This window comes from Macrotis lagotis, chromosome X, assembly GCF_037893015.1.
Source record: "Macrotis lagotis isolate mMagLag1 chromosome X, bilby.v1.9.chrom.fasta, whole genome shotgun sequence".
NCBI lineage: Eukaryota > Metazoa > Chordata > Mammalia > Peramelemorphia > Peramelidae > Macrotis > Macrotis lagotis.
Window position 1 is genome coordinate 541,997,581 of NC_133666.1, and position 16,153 is coordinate 542,013,733.

Sequence of the window (16,153 nt, forward strand, 5' to 3'; positions counted from 1 at the left end):
AAAAATTTTTTGAACTCTTCCAGGAATTCTTTTTGTCTTTGAAGACAATTCACATTTTTTTGAGACTTTGGACTTAGTAATTTTGACTTTGTTGTCTTCTTCTGAGTTCATAATTTGAGCTTCCCTGTCATCATAGTAACTTTCTGTGGTCAGCTTCTTTTTATGTTATTATTTGCTCATTTTTCCAGCCTATGTCTTGATTTCTAATTTTATATTGATGTTGGATTTTGCTTCCAATGTGAAGGGGGGCACTGTCCCAAATTTCAGGGTTTTTGTATAGTTTTTAGAGCTAGTTCTGGGTACCTCTAAGTTTTCGGTTCCTCCAAGGTGGTATGATCTAAGGAGAGGTCTGTTTACAAATCTCCTGGTTTGTATTCTAGCCCATGAGTGAACACAAACACTCTATTCTACTTATCTTCCTGAGTTTAGATTCAGCCTCAGACATTTGCCTTAGTTTTCCCTTCTGAAAAATGAATTAGAGAAAGAAAAACCCCAAATGGCATTATGAAGAGTCAGATATAACTGAACACAAATAATAATAACAAGTAGGTAGGTGTTAAGGGAAAAAAGCTGGATTTGGAATCAGAGAATCTAGTTTTGAGACTCGGGTCTTCTATTCATGATAGGTTAAGGTTACACTACCCTGGGCCCTAGTTCATTTACCTGTAAAATGAGAGGCTTAAACTAGATTACCTCTCAGATCTCTGTGTGCTCTAAATCTTTGATCTTGTTATTATTGCCTATTGGTTCTTACATGAGTCTATGTTAAAATTAGATAAGACTTCTGCGGTTATTGTTGCCATGGCTTTATCTTATTCATTGAGGTGAATAAGGGATAACTTTGGTTGAGGTGTAGACTGGTTGGTAATAGACATCAAAGGCTAATGCAGAGGTTAGAAACAGACATCTGAGTCAGGATGCCAGACAAGTTCAGTAAAATAACCAAAATAAATAGTTCAGGAAAACAGCCAGAGTTAGAATGAGGAGACACCAAGTCAGAATACAGCAATTTACCAGCCTCAGCCTTTCCAGTAACAGGGATTCTTGGTATGTAATGCCATGCCTGGTCATGTTTCACTTTGGGACATATTTTCCCAGGACCTTTTGCCACCTTAAAGCATTCCTCCATTGATTTTTGTTTTGCCTTACAAAACCAAACAAGACTTGTACTTGGATTCTCTTGTGTTTGAAGTGAATGTGTTCCTCCGAACTCTGAAATTGTTTCTCTTTTATAGTGACGTAGTTTTGACCCATTATTTCAAACTGTTGAAACCCTTTTGGATCCTAATTTGGATCTTTCATCGAAGATAGGCCTTCCTCAAAGCTATATTTGATGATTTCTGTTAAACTATCTCTGCTTTTTCTCTTTCATCTACAAAGCTGAAATGATGATAATAATTTCCTTACCTACCACATAAGGTTGCCACAAATAAAAATCTATGATGGATGTGAAAAAATTAGGATAAGTCAAAAAATTACTTTTAAAATGCAGTCTTATTATTAATGTTATCATTATGCATCCACGTAGGCATTTAATTGCCTAGATAATCTGGAGGATTGATTTACTGTCTACAGTGACAAGAACATCTTGGGAGGCTTTATACTGGAGAATAGGAGAACAGAACTCAAAGAAGTGAGAGCTAGGGAAAAATTAATATCATGGAAGAGATTTAGAGATATTATTCCCTAAATGTAGAACAAATAAAAGTGACTTTAAAATGTTCTGTAATGAGATGAAATGAACATTAACAGATCCTAGACCAATGGAAAATATATTAGATTGGCACTTGAAGGACAAATTTTTTTAAGGGTGATCTTAAGGAAGTCATTTAAACCTTTGGGTGTCTCCATTTCATCATCTGCAAAATGAGTCTCTCTCAGCTCTATGATTCTATGATAATTTACTATTACCCCTGTAGTAAAGAATGCAAATAAAATATTCAGGGAAAAATCATGTAGCAAAAAGAATTCTAAGAAACTTCTTAATCCATTAGGTATTTAACAATAACATCCAAGGCCAGAGGTATTAGAAGAATAGAAGTAAATAAAATACATTTAGGCTGGTCTTTCAATTAAAATTTTTTAATTGTACATAATAATGAAGTTTTTGCCATCCTTTCTTTTACTCAGATGTCACAGTCTGTTGAACAAAGGCAATGCAATATACAGTTAGCTATTGATTATAGAGCCTACAGAAGTTGTTTTTATCTGGTATTTCCTCAGGCGCTGTATGATCTGGTCTCCCTTTGCCTGTTCATCCTTATTTCCTAGGACCACCAGTCACCCCTCTATTCTGTTTCAGACACCATTTGCTTGATTTCTCCTGTCATCATTCTCATTTTTCCCTTATTTTCTTCTGTCCAAATCTTACCCATCACTCCTCTCCATGAAATCATTAGCCACCCACAGTTGCTGCTTTGAATTCCCTTAGCATGTGTTGTCCACATCCTATGATTATACTATGATATACTCAGTTATTGTCAGTCAGTCAAAAAAGCACTTTTTAAGTGACTGTGATGGGTCAGGCACTATGATAGGCCCTGGGGATAGAAAGGAAAAAGTTTGTCCAGACTCTCAAAGTAGCTTCCAGACAAATAGAGGAGACATCATGTGAACAGCTATGCACAAATAAGTGATACATGGGATAAGTTGGAGATAACCAATGGAGGGAAGGCATGGGCATTAAGGGTGACCAGGAAAGGTCTCTTATAGAAAGTGGGTTTTTAGCTAAGATTCAAAGGAAACTGGAAAGTAGAAATGATGGAGCAGATAATTTCAGGTGACTTGTGCAAGTTGCTGCAAGAAGGATAGTGTCATTGGGTTTCAGAGTATGCAAGAGCAAGTATAAATAAGACTGGAAAGGTAGGAGAAACCAGATTATGAAAGACTTAAAAGTCAAAAAAGATTTTATATTTGGTTGAAAAGCCAAAAACAAGATTTGATTGTATATATCATTGATCATATTTAAAGTTATATTTAATTGTATCTTAGAGGTAATTGAGAGCTATTAGAGTTGCTTGAATAAAGGGATACAATGGTTAGACATGCACTTTGGGAAACTCATTTGGAGGGAGATTGGTTTAGAGTGGGGAGAGGCTTGGGGCAGACAGAGCAACAAGCAGGTTATTGCAATAGTCTAGGAGGGAGATGATGAGACCCTGTACCATTGTGGTGGGAATGCCAGAGTAGTGAAAATGCATATGAGAAATGTTACAAAAGTAAAATCAACTTGCATTGGGATGGGGTGTGAGAGAGAGTAAGAGTCAAGGAAGACACCTAGGTAGTAAACTTGCATGATTAGGAGGATGGTGTATAGTACTGTAGACTCTAATGGGGAAGTTAGGATAAGGGGAAAGTTTGGGGGGTAAAACTGAATTACTTCTGGACATGCTGAATTTGAAATATTAAGGAACATTCAATTCAGTATTTCCAATGGGCAGTTGGAGATGTGATTCTGGAGTTCAAGAATGAGGTTGGTTCTGGATAAGGAGATTTGAGAATCATCTGCATAAAGATGATAATTGAATCCATGGATATTGGTAAAATCACTAAATGAAGTGACATAGAGGGAGAAGAGAAAAGGATACAGAATAGAGCCATGGCAGTCACAGTTGGAAGACATGATCTGGACAAAGATCCAGCTAAGAGACTGAGAAGAAGCAATCAGATAGTTGGGGAGGTGGGGGGAAAGGAAATCAGAATAGAGGTTTTAATGAAAATCTTGCTCTAGAGAGAAGAGTGTCAAGAACAGATTGATTATTAGCATAAAAGACTGCAACATAGTTCAAGAAAGGATGAGGAATAAGAAAAGGTCATTGAACTAGTCACTTGGGAGAGAGCACTTTAGGGTAATCAATGGAGATGGAACCCAGACTATAGAGAGTTAAGAGAATGAGAGGAAAAGAAGTAGAAGTATATATTACAGTTGACCTTCTCAAGAAGCTTAGCCACAAAAGAAAGGAGAAATATAAGATTTAGCTAGAGAGTATGGATGAATCAAGTGAAGAATTTTCTGAGATGGGGGGACATGGATATGTTTGTAGACATTAGGAAGCAGTCAGTAGACAAGAAGAAATTATAAGTGAGAAGATAAGTGAGAAAATGGATAATCTTGCTGGTGTATTAGTATGACAGCAGGAGTTGGCAAGAAGAGAAAGACTGCAAACTTGACACTGATCTCATTGAGGAAGGAAAGTGAATAGTCCTGGAGGTCATAGATAACAGATTTTTATTTGGTGGTAGATACAGATGGGGTGAACTAGGGGGAACCTAGAGGTAGCAATGGGGAACAAGAGAGTATTCCCCAGATTCTTGGGGGAATGAGTGAAAGTGTAACCAATATTGAAGAGTGACCCATGAGACAATGCCATCAAAAGGTAGCCAGAAGATGGAAGAAATGAGAAGGGAAAGGATTTATTTATTGCCTACAATTGCTTATGATCTCTAGGTATATGTTCCTGTCTTCAACTTTGTGAAATCAGGGACTTTTTGTGCTTTTCACAGAATCTTGCAAAGTATAGTACTTACATGAAAAAAAATCCAAACCAAACAACAACAAAAACTAAAACCAAAAAAATGCCGATAAGGTAGAGACAATGGTGGTATGGGACTCAGTGATAGTTCTTATTGAGGTACTTGAATCTTTACTTCTAAATATGGGTCAGTTGATTAATTGCTATCTGGCCCAATAGAATGAAGATGGATCCAACAGAAAGGAAGAAATGGTCAGTAGAAAGAATTCCCATTGGGTCACCATGATACAGCTGGGTCCTCATGGCATGGAAAGCATAAATAGGCTGCCCCAGCAGAAATATTAGATACTACCTTCAATCCCAGCCTGGCAAGAGGACTGAATAAACACTCTGCTTCTGTCTTCAAGGTAGTTCTAGACAGAAGGTAGGGAAGGGAATAAGCACCTATAAGGGAACTACTATATCCCAGACACATTAAAAATATCTTATTTGATACATACAATAATAACCTTATAAGAAGATGTCATTCCCATTTAGATGAGGGAATTGAGGTAGGCAAATATTAAATGACTTGCCCAAGGTCACAAATCTACTTAAGTATCCGAGATCAGGTTTGAATTCAGGAATTCAACTAGGTCTCTTCAAGTTCTACATATAAGATCCTAGGACCTTGCTGGAATCCCTATATAGACCAATCTTAATGGGCAATCAAATTAAATCAAGCATATGAGCTTAACTAATATAGACAAATTAAAATTTAATCAATTTGAGTCAAAAGTACTTTAGCATGTCTTTTAAGATGCAAAATATTGTTAGAATACAAAGGCAAAAAAAAGGCTCTATGAATGTTAAGGGATGCAAATTTAATGCTTTTACTCACTCCCCTGATACTGGGTTAGTAAAGTATATTCTGCTTTTGTTTATACTGGGTGTTGAAAAAAAATCACAGTTCTATTTTATACTAGTAAAGCTTTTTTAAAAAGTTTACTTAAGTTTTAATAACTTATAATAATAGCTAATAACTAATAATTATTGAGTGCTAGCTACTTTGTTAAACTCTTTTACAATTGTTATCTCATTTTATCCTCAAAACAGCCCTGGGAGTAGAGACTATTATTAACCCCATTTTACAGATGAGGAAACTGAGTCAAACTGAGGATTTTTTTTAAATGACTTGGCCAAGATCACACAACTCATTAGCACTTTATCTTCAGTGCCACTGGACTCCCTGTAAAGCACCTTTAAGATTTACAAACTACTTTAGCTGAAGGAACCCAATGGTGTAGAGTATGTAAAGTTGTATTATCTCCATTATACAGTGAAGAAAATGACTCAATTAAGTAACTTAATACCACTATTGGTTCTATACCTTGAAGAGATCCTGAAAAAAAGATAAAAACATCATTTGTACAAAAATATTCATAGCAGTCCTGTTTGTGATAGCAAAGAACTGGAAATAGAGTGAATGTCCATCAATTGGGGAATGGCTGAAAAAATGTTGTATATGTAAGTTATGGAACATTATTTTTCTATTAGAAACCAAGAGGGATGGGAATTCAGAGAAGCCTGGAAAGACTTGCATGAACTGATGCTGAGTGAGATGAATAGACCCAGAAGAACATTGTACACCCTAACTGCAACATGGGGATGATGATAAAAATTAATGGACTTGCTCACTCCATCAGTGCAATAATCAAAGACAATTTTAGGGGATTTCTGATGCAGAATATCATTTGTATCTAGAAAAAGAACTGTGGATTTTAAACAAAGACCAAAGACTATTACTTTCAATTAAAAAAAAAGTCTTGTGTGCCACAATAATTTTGCTATCTTATTTTATTTTTTCCCCTCAATGATATGATTTTTCTCTCAACACATTCAATTTTGAACAGTGTATAGCATGGAAGCAATGTAAAGATTATCAGACTACTTTCTATGAGGAAGTTGGGGAAGGGAAGGGAGAGTGGGGGAAATTGTAAAATTCAAAACATTACAAAAATGATAGGTAGAAACTACTGTTGTATATAATTGGAAAACAAATACTTCTCAAAAGGTTAAACAACTTGCTTCTGATCACACAATTGGAATTAAAATATCACTGTTTCTTGCCCTTATTTTCCTTTTTTTTTTTAACACCCCTTCATGAGCCATACTCCAAGGTTGGAGTTTGTTTTGTTTATGATCAGCCCTTCTTTGAATTTATTCTTATTCTTATTCTCCATGATTCTTCCAACTCCTTTGTTTCTCTTTTCAGATGAATGTATTTCTACACCAAAACCTTTATGGACGTGTGTGTCTATGTGTTCAATCTGTGGTTCAGATGAAAGTGAGGTTGCAGTGATACCCACTCCCTCCACCCCTTCCTCATGTTTATATAGTAGTCTTCTTAAGTACCTTGATTATGGGAGGCAACAAGTCCCATCTCCCTTTCTCTTTCTTCCCTGCTTTATAATTTTTACCCTTCTTTTAATTTCTTTTCTTAATATCATCAAAATATAATACAGCAACTCTACTATTTTATTTGAACTCCTTTTATTGATCTTTGTTGATATTTGGTTTCTGGAAGGAACTTTTTTTTTTTCCTGGTGGGTCACTTGTTTTTTCTTCCTCTATTAGAACATAAACACTTCATTCTTGCTAAAAATATCTTTCACCTGGTCAGATGTGTTTACCTTTTGATGCCTAGGTTTTCATGTCTTAATTTTTAGTCAGCCTCAGTCTTTTCATCTGGAATAATTGGGAGTTCCCTAATTAATTTCATTAAAGATCCATTTCCTTCTTTTAGGATTATACTTAATATTGCCAGTTAAAATAGTTTTGATTTCAAACATCTTACTTGTGCTTTTTTGGAATAACCTCTTATAAACTCTGACTGCCAAGTCTTGGGTGATAATGACTTCTTTTGGTACTTGAACTCCTCCTTTCTGGTGACTTAAGTTAATTTTTTCTTTGGCTTGGAGTCTCTGGATATTATCTTTTATATGTTAGGTGTTTATTTTAGAGTTTCTTTCAAGAATAAGAAGGTGTATTCTTTCTATATTCACTTTGCTTTCCTTCCTCATCTTTGTCTTCTGACTTGCCTGTCTTCTTACAGGAAGCCTTTCCCAATCCCTCTTAATTCTATCATTTTCCTTCTATGTATTCTTTCCTATTTATCTGGTATGTCACTTGTTTGTACATTGTAATAAATTTTTATTAACTCATTGATTGGTTCTGTTAGATCAAGGCAGTTTTTAGTCATGATTCCTTGAGATATGATTTCTATACTTTTTTTTTTCTCATCTTTGTTTTTAACCCAGTTACATAGCTACAGACCTTTAACCCTTTTATCATATTGAAAGTTTCCTACCTCTGGCTGTGCTGACCTGGCCTGGAAAAAGACACCTAGTATAATTTCATTTTGGATTTCCCATGGTCAGTAGCTCTTCCTCAATCTTTTTGAAAGTTGTGAAAGAGACTTCTTCTCATGCAACCATATTCACTGGTCTCCTTAGATACAGATTTATCATTAATCAGCTATATTGTCCTATGCATTTTCAGGGGCTGCATTCCTGGCTATCACAACTATCTATGCTCAGACTGGATCAGCATTTGTAGTGCCAAGTGCTTCTGCCAAAGCAGGTGTGGAAATACTGAACATGTAAGTAATAATTACATTTCTCCTGCAGCTTACGTTGATTTATGCAATTTAGTAACACCTGCTGTACTAGCCTTTTTTAAGTTCCTTTTATTTGCCTCTTGATCATCTCATGGATGTAAGACATCTCAAAAAGTAAAGTTCTAGACAGGAGCTCTAGGTGAGTTTTAATCTATTTATTGCACATTGTATAGATAGAATACTGTAAAATTTCAAAATTGTCTTGAATGAATTAAGGAACAAAGTCATCTTTTCAGAGCATACGCTTCCTTAATATCATTTTATTCTTTTTTTCCTCTTTTCTGACCTTGCCTCTGAGAATGTATAAATAAGAATGTCTCATAGATTCCAGTCCAGGGCCATTGGATGAAGCAAATTCTATCCACTTCCTTCTTTTCATCTTCAAATATTTGTAATGATCAAAGATCCCAGAGCGTATGTTTAGAATTATGGGCAACAGATAACTCTTCTTTCTCCACTAATCATTGAGAAGTGAGGAAAGTGATGAGGCAATTCAGACATACATTGGATTAGACTTTATAGATTTAGGGAAATCTGGGAAGTTATAGAATATGTTTATAACCTCTATATCATTAATTCTGAATTTTCAATCTAAGATGTGGCTGATATAATGTGTTCTTTAATACATTTCCCTTTTATATGTAAATTTTATGAATGAAATGGTCCTTTATTTCTAGTGTACTAGCAGATTTAGCACACACCTACCCATTTAGAGAACATTTACTGATTCATTTTAGAGAAATGAATACAATGATTGATTACCTCTCATACTCAGAAGATAATCCTCTCAAAATTAATATATCACAGCAAAAATGTTGTATTTGTTAGCCATTATGGAGAGGTACATACTTAAATTAAGTTGGCCACAGGATAGTATTAATGATGACTTTTACTCAAGAATTGTCATAAAATTTATAATCAAATAACAAAAAATATCAATGATGTGTGATCATAAAGGAAGTCAAGTTCTTCATGTAGGTGAAATTCATCCTTGATTTTACCCTCCTTTTATCTGCTGTCTACCTCCACACCTCCTATTTCCTCCTATATCCCTGTTGTTCAAACAGAGTTAAGAAAGTAGGTTTTTAACAATTCAACATAGTTATGGAGGGAATTTACTAACAACTGGGTTGGCTAGGTGGGGCAGTGGGCAGTATGTAGGGCCTAAAGTAAGGGATTGAGCTCAAATCTGACTTCAGACCTTTACTAGTGTGACTGTGAACAAGACATTTGACTTTGTTAGCCTCAGTTCCTCAACTATAAAATGAACTGGAGAAGGAAATGGCAAAACCCTCTAGTATTTTTGCCAAGAAAACCTCAAATAGGTTTGTGAAGAATGAGACAAAACTGAAAAATGACTAAAATTTTAAGTGTCTTTATGTACATTGTCCTGCATGTGGCAAATAACTCATTGAATTTCACTGAATGAAAATTAATCAGCAAAATAGACTCCTATTGATTTGATAGAAGTATGCAATGTAAATCCTTAGAAGATTGATTTTCTAGAGTGTGGTGGTGTATGTCTGTGTTCCCTGAAACTGAGGAGGTTTTTAGGTCTTTTAACCTTGGGAGTTCTGAAATGTAGTGAACCAGGTTTGGCACTTGGTGAGCTGCCAGAAGAGGGAGATCACTAAATTGCCTAAGGAGAGAAGAACTAGCAGGACAAAAAGAGAGCACATCAAAGCTCCTATGCTTATCAGAGTGGGATTGGACTTGTGAGTAGCCTCTAGATTTCTAGCTTGGGAAAGATAGGAAGACTAGATCTATGTATATTGCTTCATTTTGCATTTATTTTAAAAATTTTCAGTTTCAAATTCTCTCCCTTTTGCCCCTCCCAAACCAATGAGAAGTCAATATTCTTTAAAAGGGGAAAATGTATTCCTTGATTTCCTATTCATTTTTCTTTGTTATAATTTCTAGGTCTCTTGCATCTGAATGGAGTAGATATGGCATGCGATTCAATGTAATTCAACCAGGACCAATCAAAACTAAAGTAAGCCTTAATTCATTTAGTATCATGATACATAAGAACTTAAGGAATGCTAAAATATTGAATACCTGCTTATTTATTTAAGATGTGTTAGAAATGAGCATTGGACAATTAATTGCCTTGAAATATTAAAAAAAATTAATGTTGAAATGGCTGCATTCAGTTATCTAAAATTCTAAAGTAAGAACAAGTGGAAAGAAAGGTGATGGGTCAGAAAAACTTATATGTTATGTGTATATATATATATTCATGAATTTTGGTGATTTCAAAGTAAAATTGACATCATAATTATCAATATTTAGGAAGGAATGTGATTTAGTGAACACTGGATTTGAATTCAATAGAGCCTGGGTTTTAGTTCTACCTGGGCTGCCTATTATGTAACATAGCAAGTCAGTGAATCTTGTTAGGCAAGATCTGAATCTTTATCTGTAAAAAAGTATGTTGGACTAGATGATTTCTTTTTTTTTAATTATATATTTATTTTAACATTTATTTAAAATTTTTTAACTTCTAATTTTTTCTTACCCTCTCTTTCCTCTCATTGCCCATTGAGAAGACAATTAATTCATCCTTTATGGCTAGATTGTTTCTATGAACCGTTTTGGATTTGAATCTTTGACCCCGAGTTCATTAGGTGCTTCATAGAATCTAATTGGCAGAACATATATCTTTTGTAGCACACAACACCAACCTACAGATGGACTTTAATCCCTTTTATAATACACCAGAATTTTTTCTAGTCTTTGAAGACCTCTAGAGAGAGAACCATGTTACTTCCTTCAGTCTACTCCACTCTTTTATAGATCTAATTTAAATCTTCCTCTCTGCATCTTCCTCCCATTGCTCCTGATTAGATTCTTTGACATCATAAAGAGAAAATCTAATTCCTTTTCCACTAGCATTTCAGATATTTTAAAACAAATATCATTATGTCCCATGTCTCTTCTAAGTTCTCATTTCTCCAGGTTAAACCCCCTCAGTTCCCACTCTTGGTTCTCCTCTTCAGTTCCTTCAGCCCCATTAGAAGTAAGTTCCTTGAGGGCAAGGGCTTTCTTTGAATCCACAATACTTAATGCCAGATACAAAGGCACTTATGTTTACCACTGACTGATTGACTTCATCTAGTCTTCTAGCACATTCATCAATTTAATACCCCCATATACTCTGTGATCCAGTGACACTGACCTCTGCTGTTCTTTGAACAAGACCCTCACATCTCCTGTATCCAAGCATTTTCTTTCTTTCTTTTCTTTCTTTTTTTCAGGTTTTTTTGCAAGGCAAATGGGATTAAGTGGCTTGCCCAAGGCCACACTGCTAGGTAATTATTAAGTGTCTGAGGTCAGATTTGAATTTAGGTACTCCTGACTCCAGGGCCGGTACTCTGTCTATTGCGCCACCTAGCTGTCTCAAATCCAAGCATTTTCATTGGTATGTTCTATGTCTATAATCTTCTCCCTTCTCTGTTTCCTGGCTTTCCTGCCTTGCTTCCAATTTCATCATAAGGGTCCCATCTTCTGCAAGAAGCCTTTCCCAGTTCCCTTCAGTCTTTTCTCTGAGACTATCCCAGTTTATTTTGTAAATATCTTATTTATATCTAGCTGTTTATAAGTTGTCTGTGAACAACTTGAGAGGAGAGAATTTTTTTTTTAACTTTTGACTGGCCAAACAACAGACTACAGGAAAAAATCGAAATGGGTAGGGACTTGAGGCAGGGAAACTGACTAGCAGGCTATTGCAGTAGTCTGGGTTTGGTTAAGAGGGCCTTTCCAAAGGTGTTGGCAGCATCAGAGGAGAAGAGAGGTAGTGTATGTGAAAGATGTTACAAAACTAGAAATAACAGGACCTAGCAATTGATTGGATATTGTAGAGTGAGAGAGTGTGGAGTTGAGGTGACCCCCAGGTTGTGAGGGTGGATAACTCCAAATACTATCCTTATTTCTTCATTGATTCTGATCTTGCACTTGATATAGCTAGAAAAAGCTATAGTTAGTATTCATTGTCCCTTTCAGCTCATTAGGGATTTTAGTTTTTCCATATTCCTTTCAGACTCTGTTTAGTAAGTGTGTATCATACGTGAAGCACAATGCTAAGTGCTGGGGGTATAGAAAAGGGAAAATTCTAATGGAGGAGACAGTATTCTACTATGTATTTATCAGATATGAAGTGGGTTTATATGGTCCTCAGCTATTTTGCTGCTATCCTCTAATCAGGTATTTAAAAAAAAAGTTTTATTGTAAAAAATAAGTTGTATTAGTAAAAACTAAGTAAGTCAACTGATATTTATTAAATGCCCTACTGAGTAAGTGCCAAGTAAACCTGGGGGAAAGCAAAACCCAAAGCAAAAACTCTCAGAGATCTCATAATCTAAGGAGGGCAAGGAGGGTAGACCATGTGCAAACAGTTAAGTACATGAAGGCTAAATGCTTAACATTAATAAAGTATCATTTAAATTTCCCCCCTACTTAATCTCATTTTATTAGAACAAAAAGTAAATATGTCAAAGAAGAGGAATAAGGAGGTGAGAATACAAGGAACTCAAATTGCAGAACTGTGCTCTTCAGGATGAGGAGCAAAAAAAGAGAAAAGTACCTCAGGGCAAACCAACTTCAGTGGAAGAGAAAGTAAAAGACCAACTGAAAGTGGAGAAGCCTAAAGCCCATTACTGAGCAAGTGGATTTGAGTAACTTTGTCCCCAGAAAACCAGATTGGGACTTAAAGGGAGATATGGCCAAGAAACTGGAAAAGCTAGAGAAGAGGATGCAGAGAGTCATTGCCGAGCTAATCCAAGGAAAACTCAGACCAAGAAGATGAATAAAGCCTAAAGAGTATGGGGTCAAAGGCTCCAGAGTGACTTCATCTAAGTTGGTGCTCATCTTAATGCCCAGAGCACATTTTATTTTTATTTTATTTTATTTTTTTATTTAGATTTTTTGCAAGGCAATGGGCTAAGTGGCTTGCCCAGGGCCACATAGCTAGGTAATTATTAAATGTCTGAGGCTGGATTTGAACTGAGGTACTCCTGACTCCAGGGCCTGTGCTCTATCCTCTGTGTTACCTAACCACCCTAGAGCTATATAGAGATGTTTTGGAACCTCAGTTCTGTTATGCATCTAACTCTTCCACTTTAATGTCTTCTGCAATTTGGACAAACATGCTATTTATGCTTGGCATCTGAGTTATATGGTAAAAGTTCTAATGTCAGCAGACACATTTGACCTTTATCAATTTCACTATGCCCATCCCCTTCTTACAGAAGGTGAGATTTTAACTGGGACTTGAAGGAAGTTAGAGTCAGGAGGCAGAGACAAAGGAAGTGATTCCAAATTTAGGGGGCTGCCAGTTATAATGATCAGAACTGGGAGATAGAGTATCTTGTGTGAGAAACAGTAAGTACTCCAATGTCACTGGATCACAGAGTAATTGGGGGTGAAGTATATCACAATTATTTATTGTTATGATCATCTTGACCCCAATCATGGGCTGTCCCTTCTGACAAAAATTAATCAAAACCAGTACAGCAATAATATCTGACAGTGTGCTACACTCCATAGTCATAACCCCTCCTTTCTCCATTTTTCAACAAAAGGAGGAAGGAGAAACATTTCTTCTTCATGTTTTCACTAAGAACAAGATTCATCACTATAATCATATGGCATTCAGCTTCTATACATCTTTTTAAAATCTGAGTTTGTTGATGAGACATCAATTTTTTTTCCTCCTTCCTGGAAAAATTTATGTTTGGGTCTTCATAATTTTTTTGAGATTCCTTTAATCCCTCTTGGTCTTCCTTTACATTCGAAATGGTGTGTCATTGAATTTTATTTACCTTTTCTCTGAACTCATTGGCACTCTTTCTCCTTGGTCATAAACTCTATGAGAGAGTTGTCACTTTTTTCCAAGGTACCTGACAGCCCACTATTCCTGGTCAAAGTTAGAGTTGGAATTGCCATTCCCCTTAAGTGCTTCCACCTTTTGAAGGATGAAGTGATCATTAAGTCGAATTACTAATTGAATAGCTGTTCTGAACTTTCCAAAGAAAGAAGAGCAAGAAATGGTTATATGGTTGTAGTTTTTTTCATTACTATAATATCCAGCTTCCTTGTTAGGTCTGAGATCTGTTTCACACAATCCATATTGAAACAGAATCCTTATTCTGTTTGAATGGCATATACTAGTAGTGCAACTGTGGTACTTCTCTTACTATTTCAGTTGACTCATCTATATGATCTCTGCCATGTTTTTTCTTTCTAGGTTCCTCATGAATATGTAAATTTTTCATCTATAATGTTTCTTACCCCTCCTTTTAGCAAGACCAGGGATTTTTAATCTGGGATGTGTAAACTTTAAAAAATTCTTGATACATACTTCAAAATGATTTCATTTTCTTGGTAACTCTATGTATTTTAGGCATTGAAAAATATTATTCTGATAAAAGATATTTAGATTTCCCCATGGTACCAAAGGATTTCAAACACAAAATAAGTTGAAAGCCTCTGCTCTAGTTTCTTTCTTTTGGATGTTTTACCCTTTGTTTGTCAGATTCTAGTTAGGAACCCCATTCCATTTAGGCTTAATGATATTGATGAAGGTCAAATTTGTCTCCTTGTTTTGTAATTTTATCAGTAACTTAGATGAGGGCATAAATTGTATGTATGTCAAATTTTCAGAAGACACAAAACCAAAAGCCAATAGGTTGGGTAATCAGGATTCCAAAACATCTCACTAAAGTTTGAATTATAGAGCAGTTTTAATCAAATGAGATTATAAGTAGGAACAAATTTAAAATAATTCTCCTATGCTTAAGATAAATAATTTTACCAATACAAGGTGATGAAAATGATTAGAAAGCAATTCATTAAAAAAGAGAAAAAAGAAAAAAGTTGAGACTTCAACTGATAGGATAAACTTGGTATAAGTCAATATTTTGTTAACTGACAAAAAATGAACATAAGCTTAATTCCATCAGAGAAAAAAAATCTGAAATTTATAGAGCCACTATTATCTACTATGGTGAAACTACATAGAGGGTCTTGTGTGTAGTTCTCTTTTCATAAGAGACATTGGTAAACCGGATTGTGTCTAGAACAGTATGATAACAATATTGAGGGAACTTGAAGCTATGTTACATAAGGACTGTCACCCTATTTATTGCCCACACATTGAGCCCTTAATTTTATTATGCTGTTGCCTTGTGTATATTGTGTATAGGTGATGCAGTGAATCAAGTGCTGAGCCTATAGTTAAGGAAAAGCTGAGTTTAAATCTGGCCTCATATGTGTAATAGCTAGGCAAGTCACTTAACTTCTGTTTACTTCTATTTCTTTAGCAGTTCCTACCGTGAACATTGTGAGGATCAAATAGGATAATATTTGGAAAGCACACTAATGTCTGGCCTTGGTCTTTGTTTTTGCTTTATGCAACAGTATATACCTTTACTGTATCTGTTTCTTTCTCTGGTACCAAATCTATATGGGCAGTTTTCATCTTTCCCTTCTTTGTCAGAGCAAAGCCCTCTAGATGAGATTTACTGTTTTCCAGGCAAAAGTACTTTTACTGAATGTTGCTAGATGTACCTTATATCTGACTAGGAGCACAGAATTCCTATATTTTGAGTCATGTCATCTTCTCAGCTGGCTGTGTTTATTGAATAAGAATCCAATGGAATGATTTTCTGTGTTGGAGGAAATACCATAAATCTATATTAAATATCTAATTTTATTCAGATTTATGTTTAGATTTGTGTACTTATTCTATGAATTTGAGCAAATCTCTTAACCTCAGTGGGCCTTAGTTTCCTTTTCTGTATAATGGGGTGATTGAGTTATGTGATCTCTGAGGTTTCTTTAAGCTCTTAATACTGTGGTTCTAAGCATGGGAATGTTGGAGCCAACTTAAATTACCTCTTGAGAGACAATTGCTAAATTTTCAGTTTGATCATCTGTACCTTGGAAATTGGCAAAAGCTTTAAAAATTAAAGTTTGATTATTGTTTTGTTGATAATCTAGGTAAAAAGGTGATGGAAAAGTGAGA

At 35.4% G+C, this 16,153-nt stretch overlaps 1 protein-coding gene across 4 annotated transcripts in view; it reads left to right on the forward strand.

Annotated features, from left to right (window-relative positions):
• DECR1 (2,4-dienoyl-CoA reductase 1) overlaps nucleotides 1-16,153 on the forward strand; it is a 275,997-nt gene that overhangs the window by 30,860 nt on the left and 228,984 nt on the right. For all 4 annotated transcript variants that reach the window (XM_074199932.1, XM_074199930.1, XM_074199934.1 and 1 more), the window contains exons 6-7: nucleotides 8,013-8,112; nucleotides 10,051-10,123. In XM_074199932.1, the coding sequence (XP_074056033.1) occupies nucleotides 8,013-8,112; nucleotides 10,051-10,123 (173 nt within the window). The remainder of the gene's footprint in view (nucleotides 1-8,012; nucleotides 8,113-10,050; nucleotides 10,124-16,153) is intronic.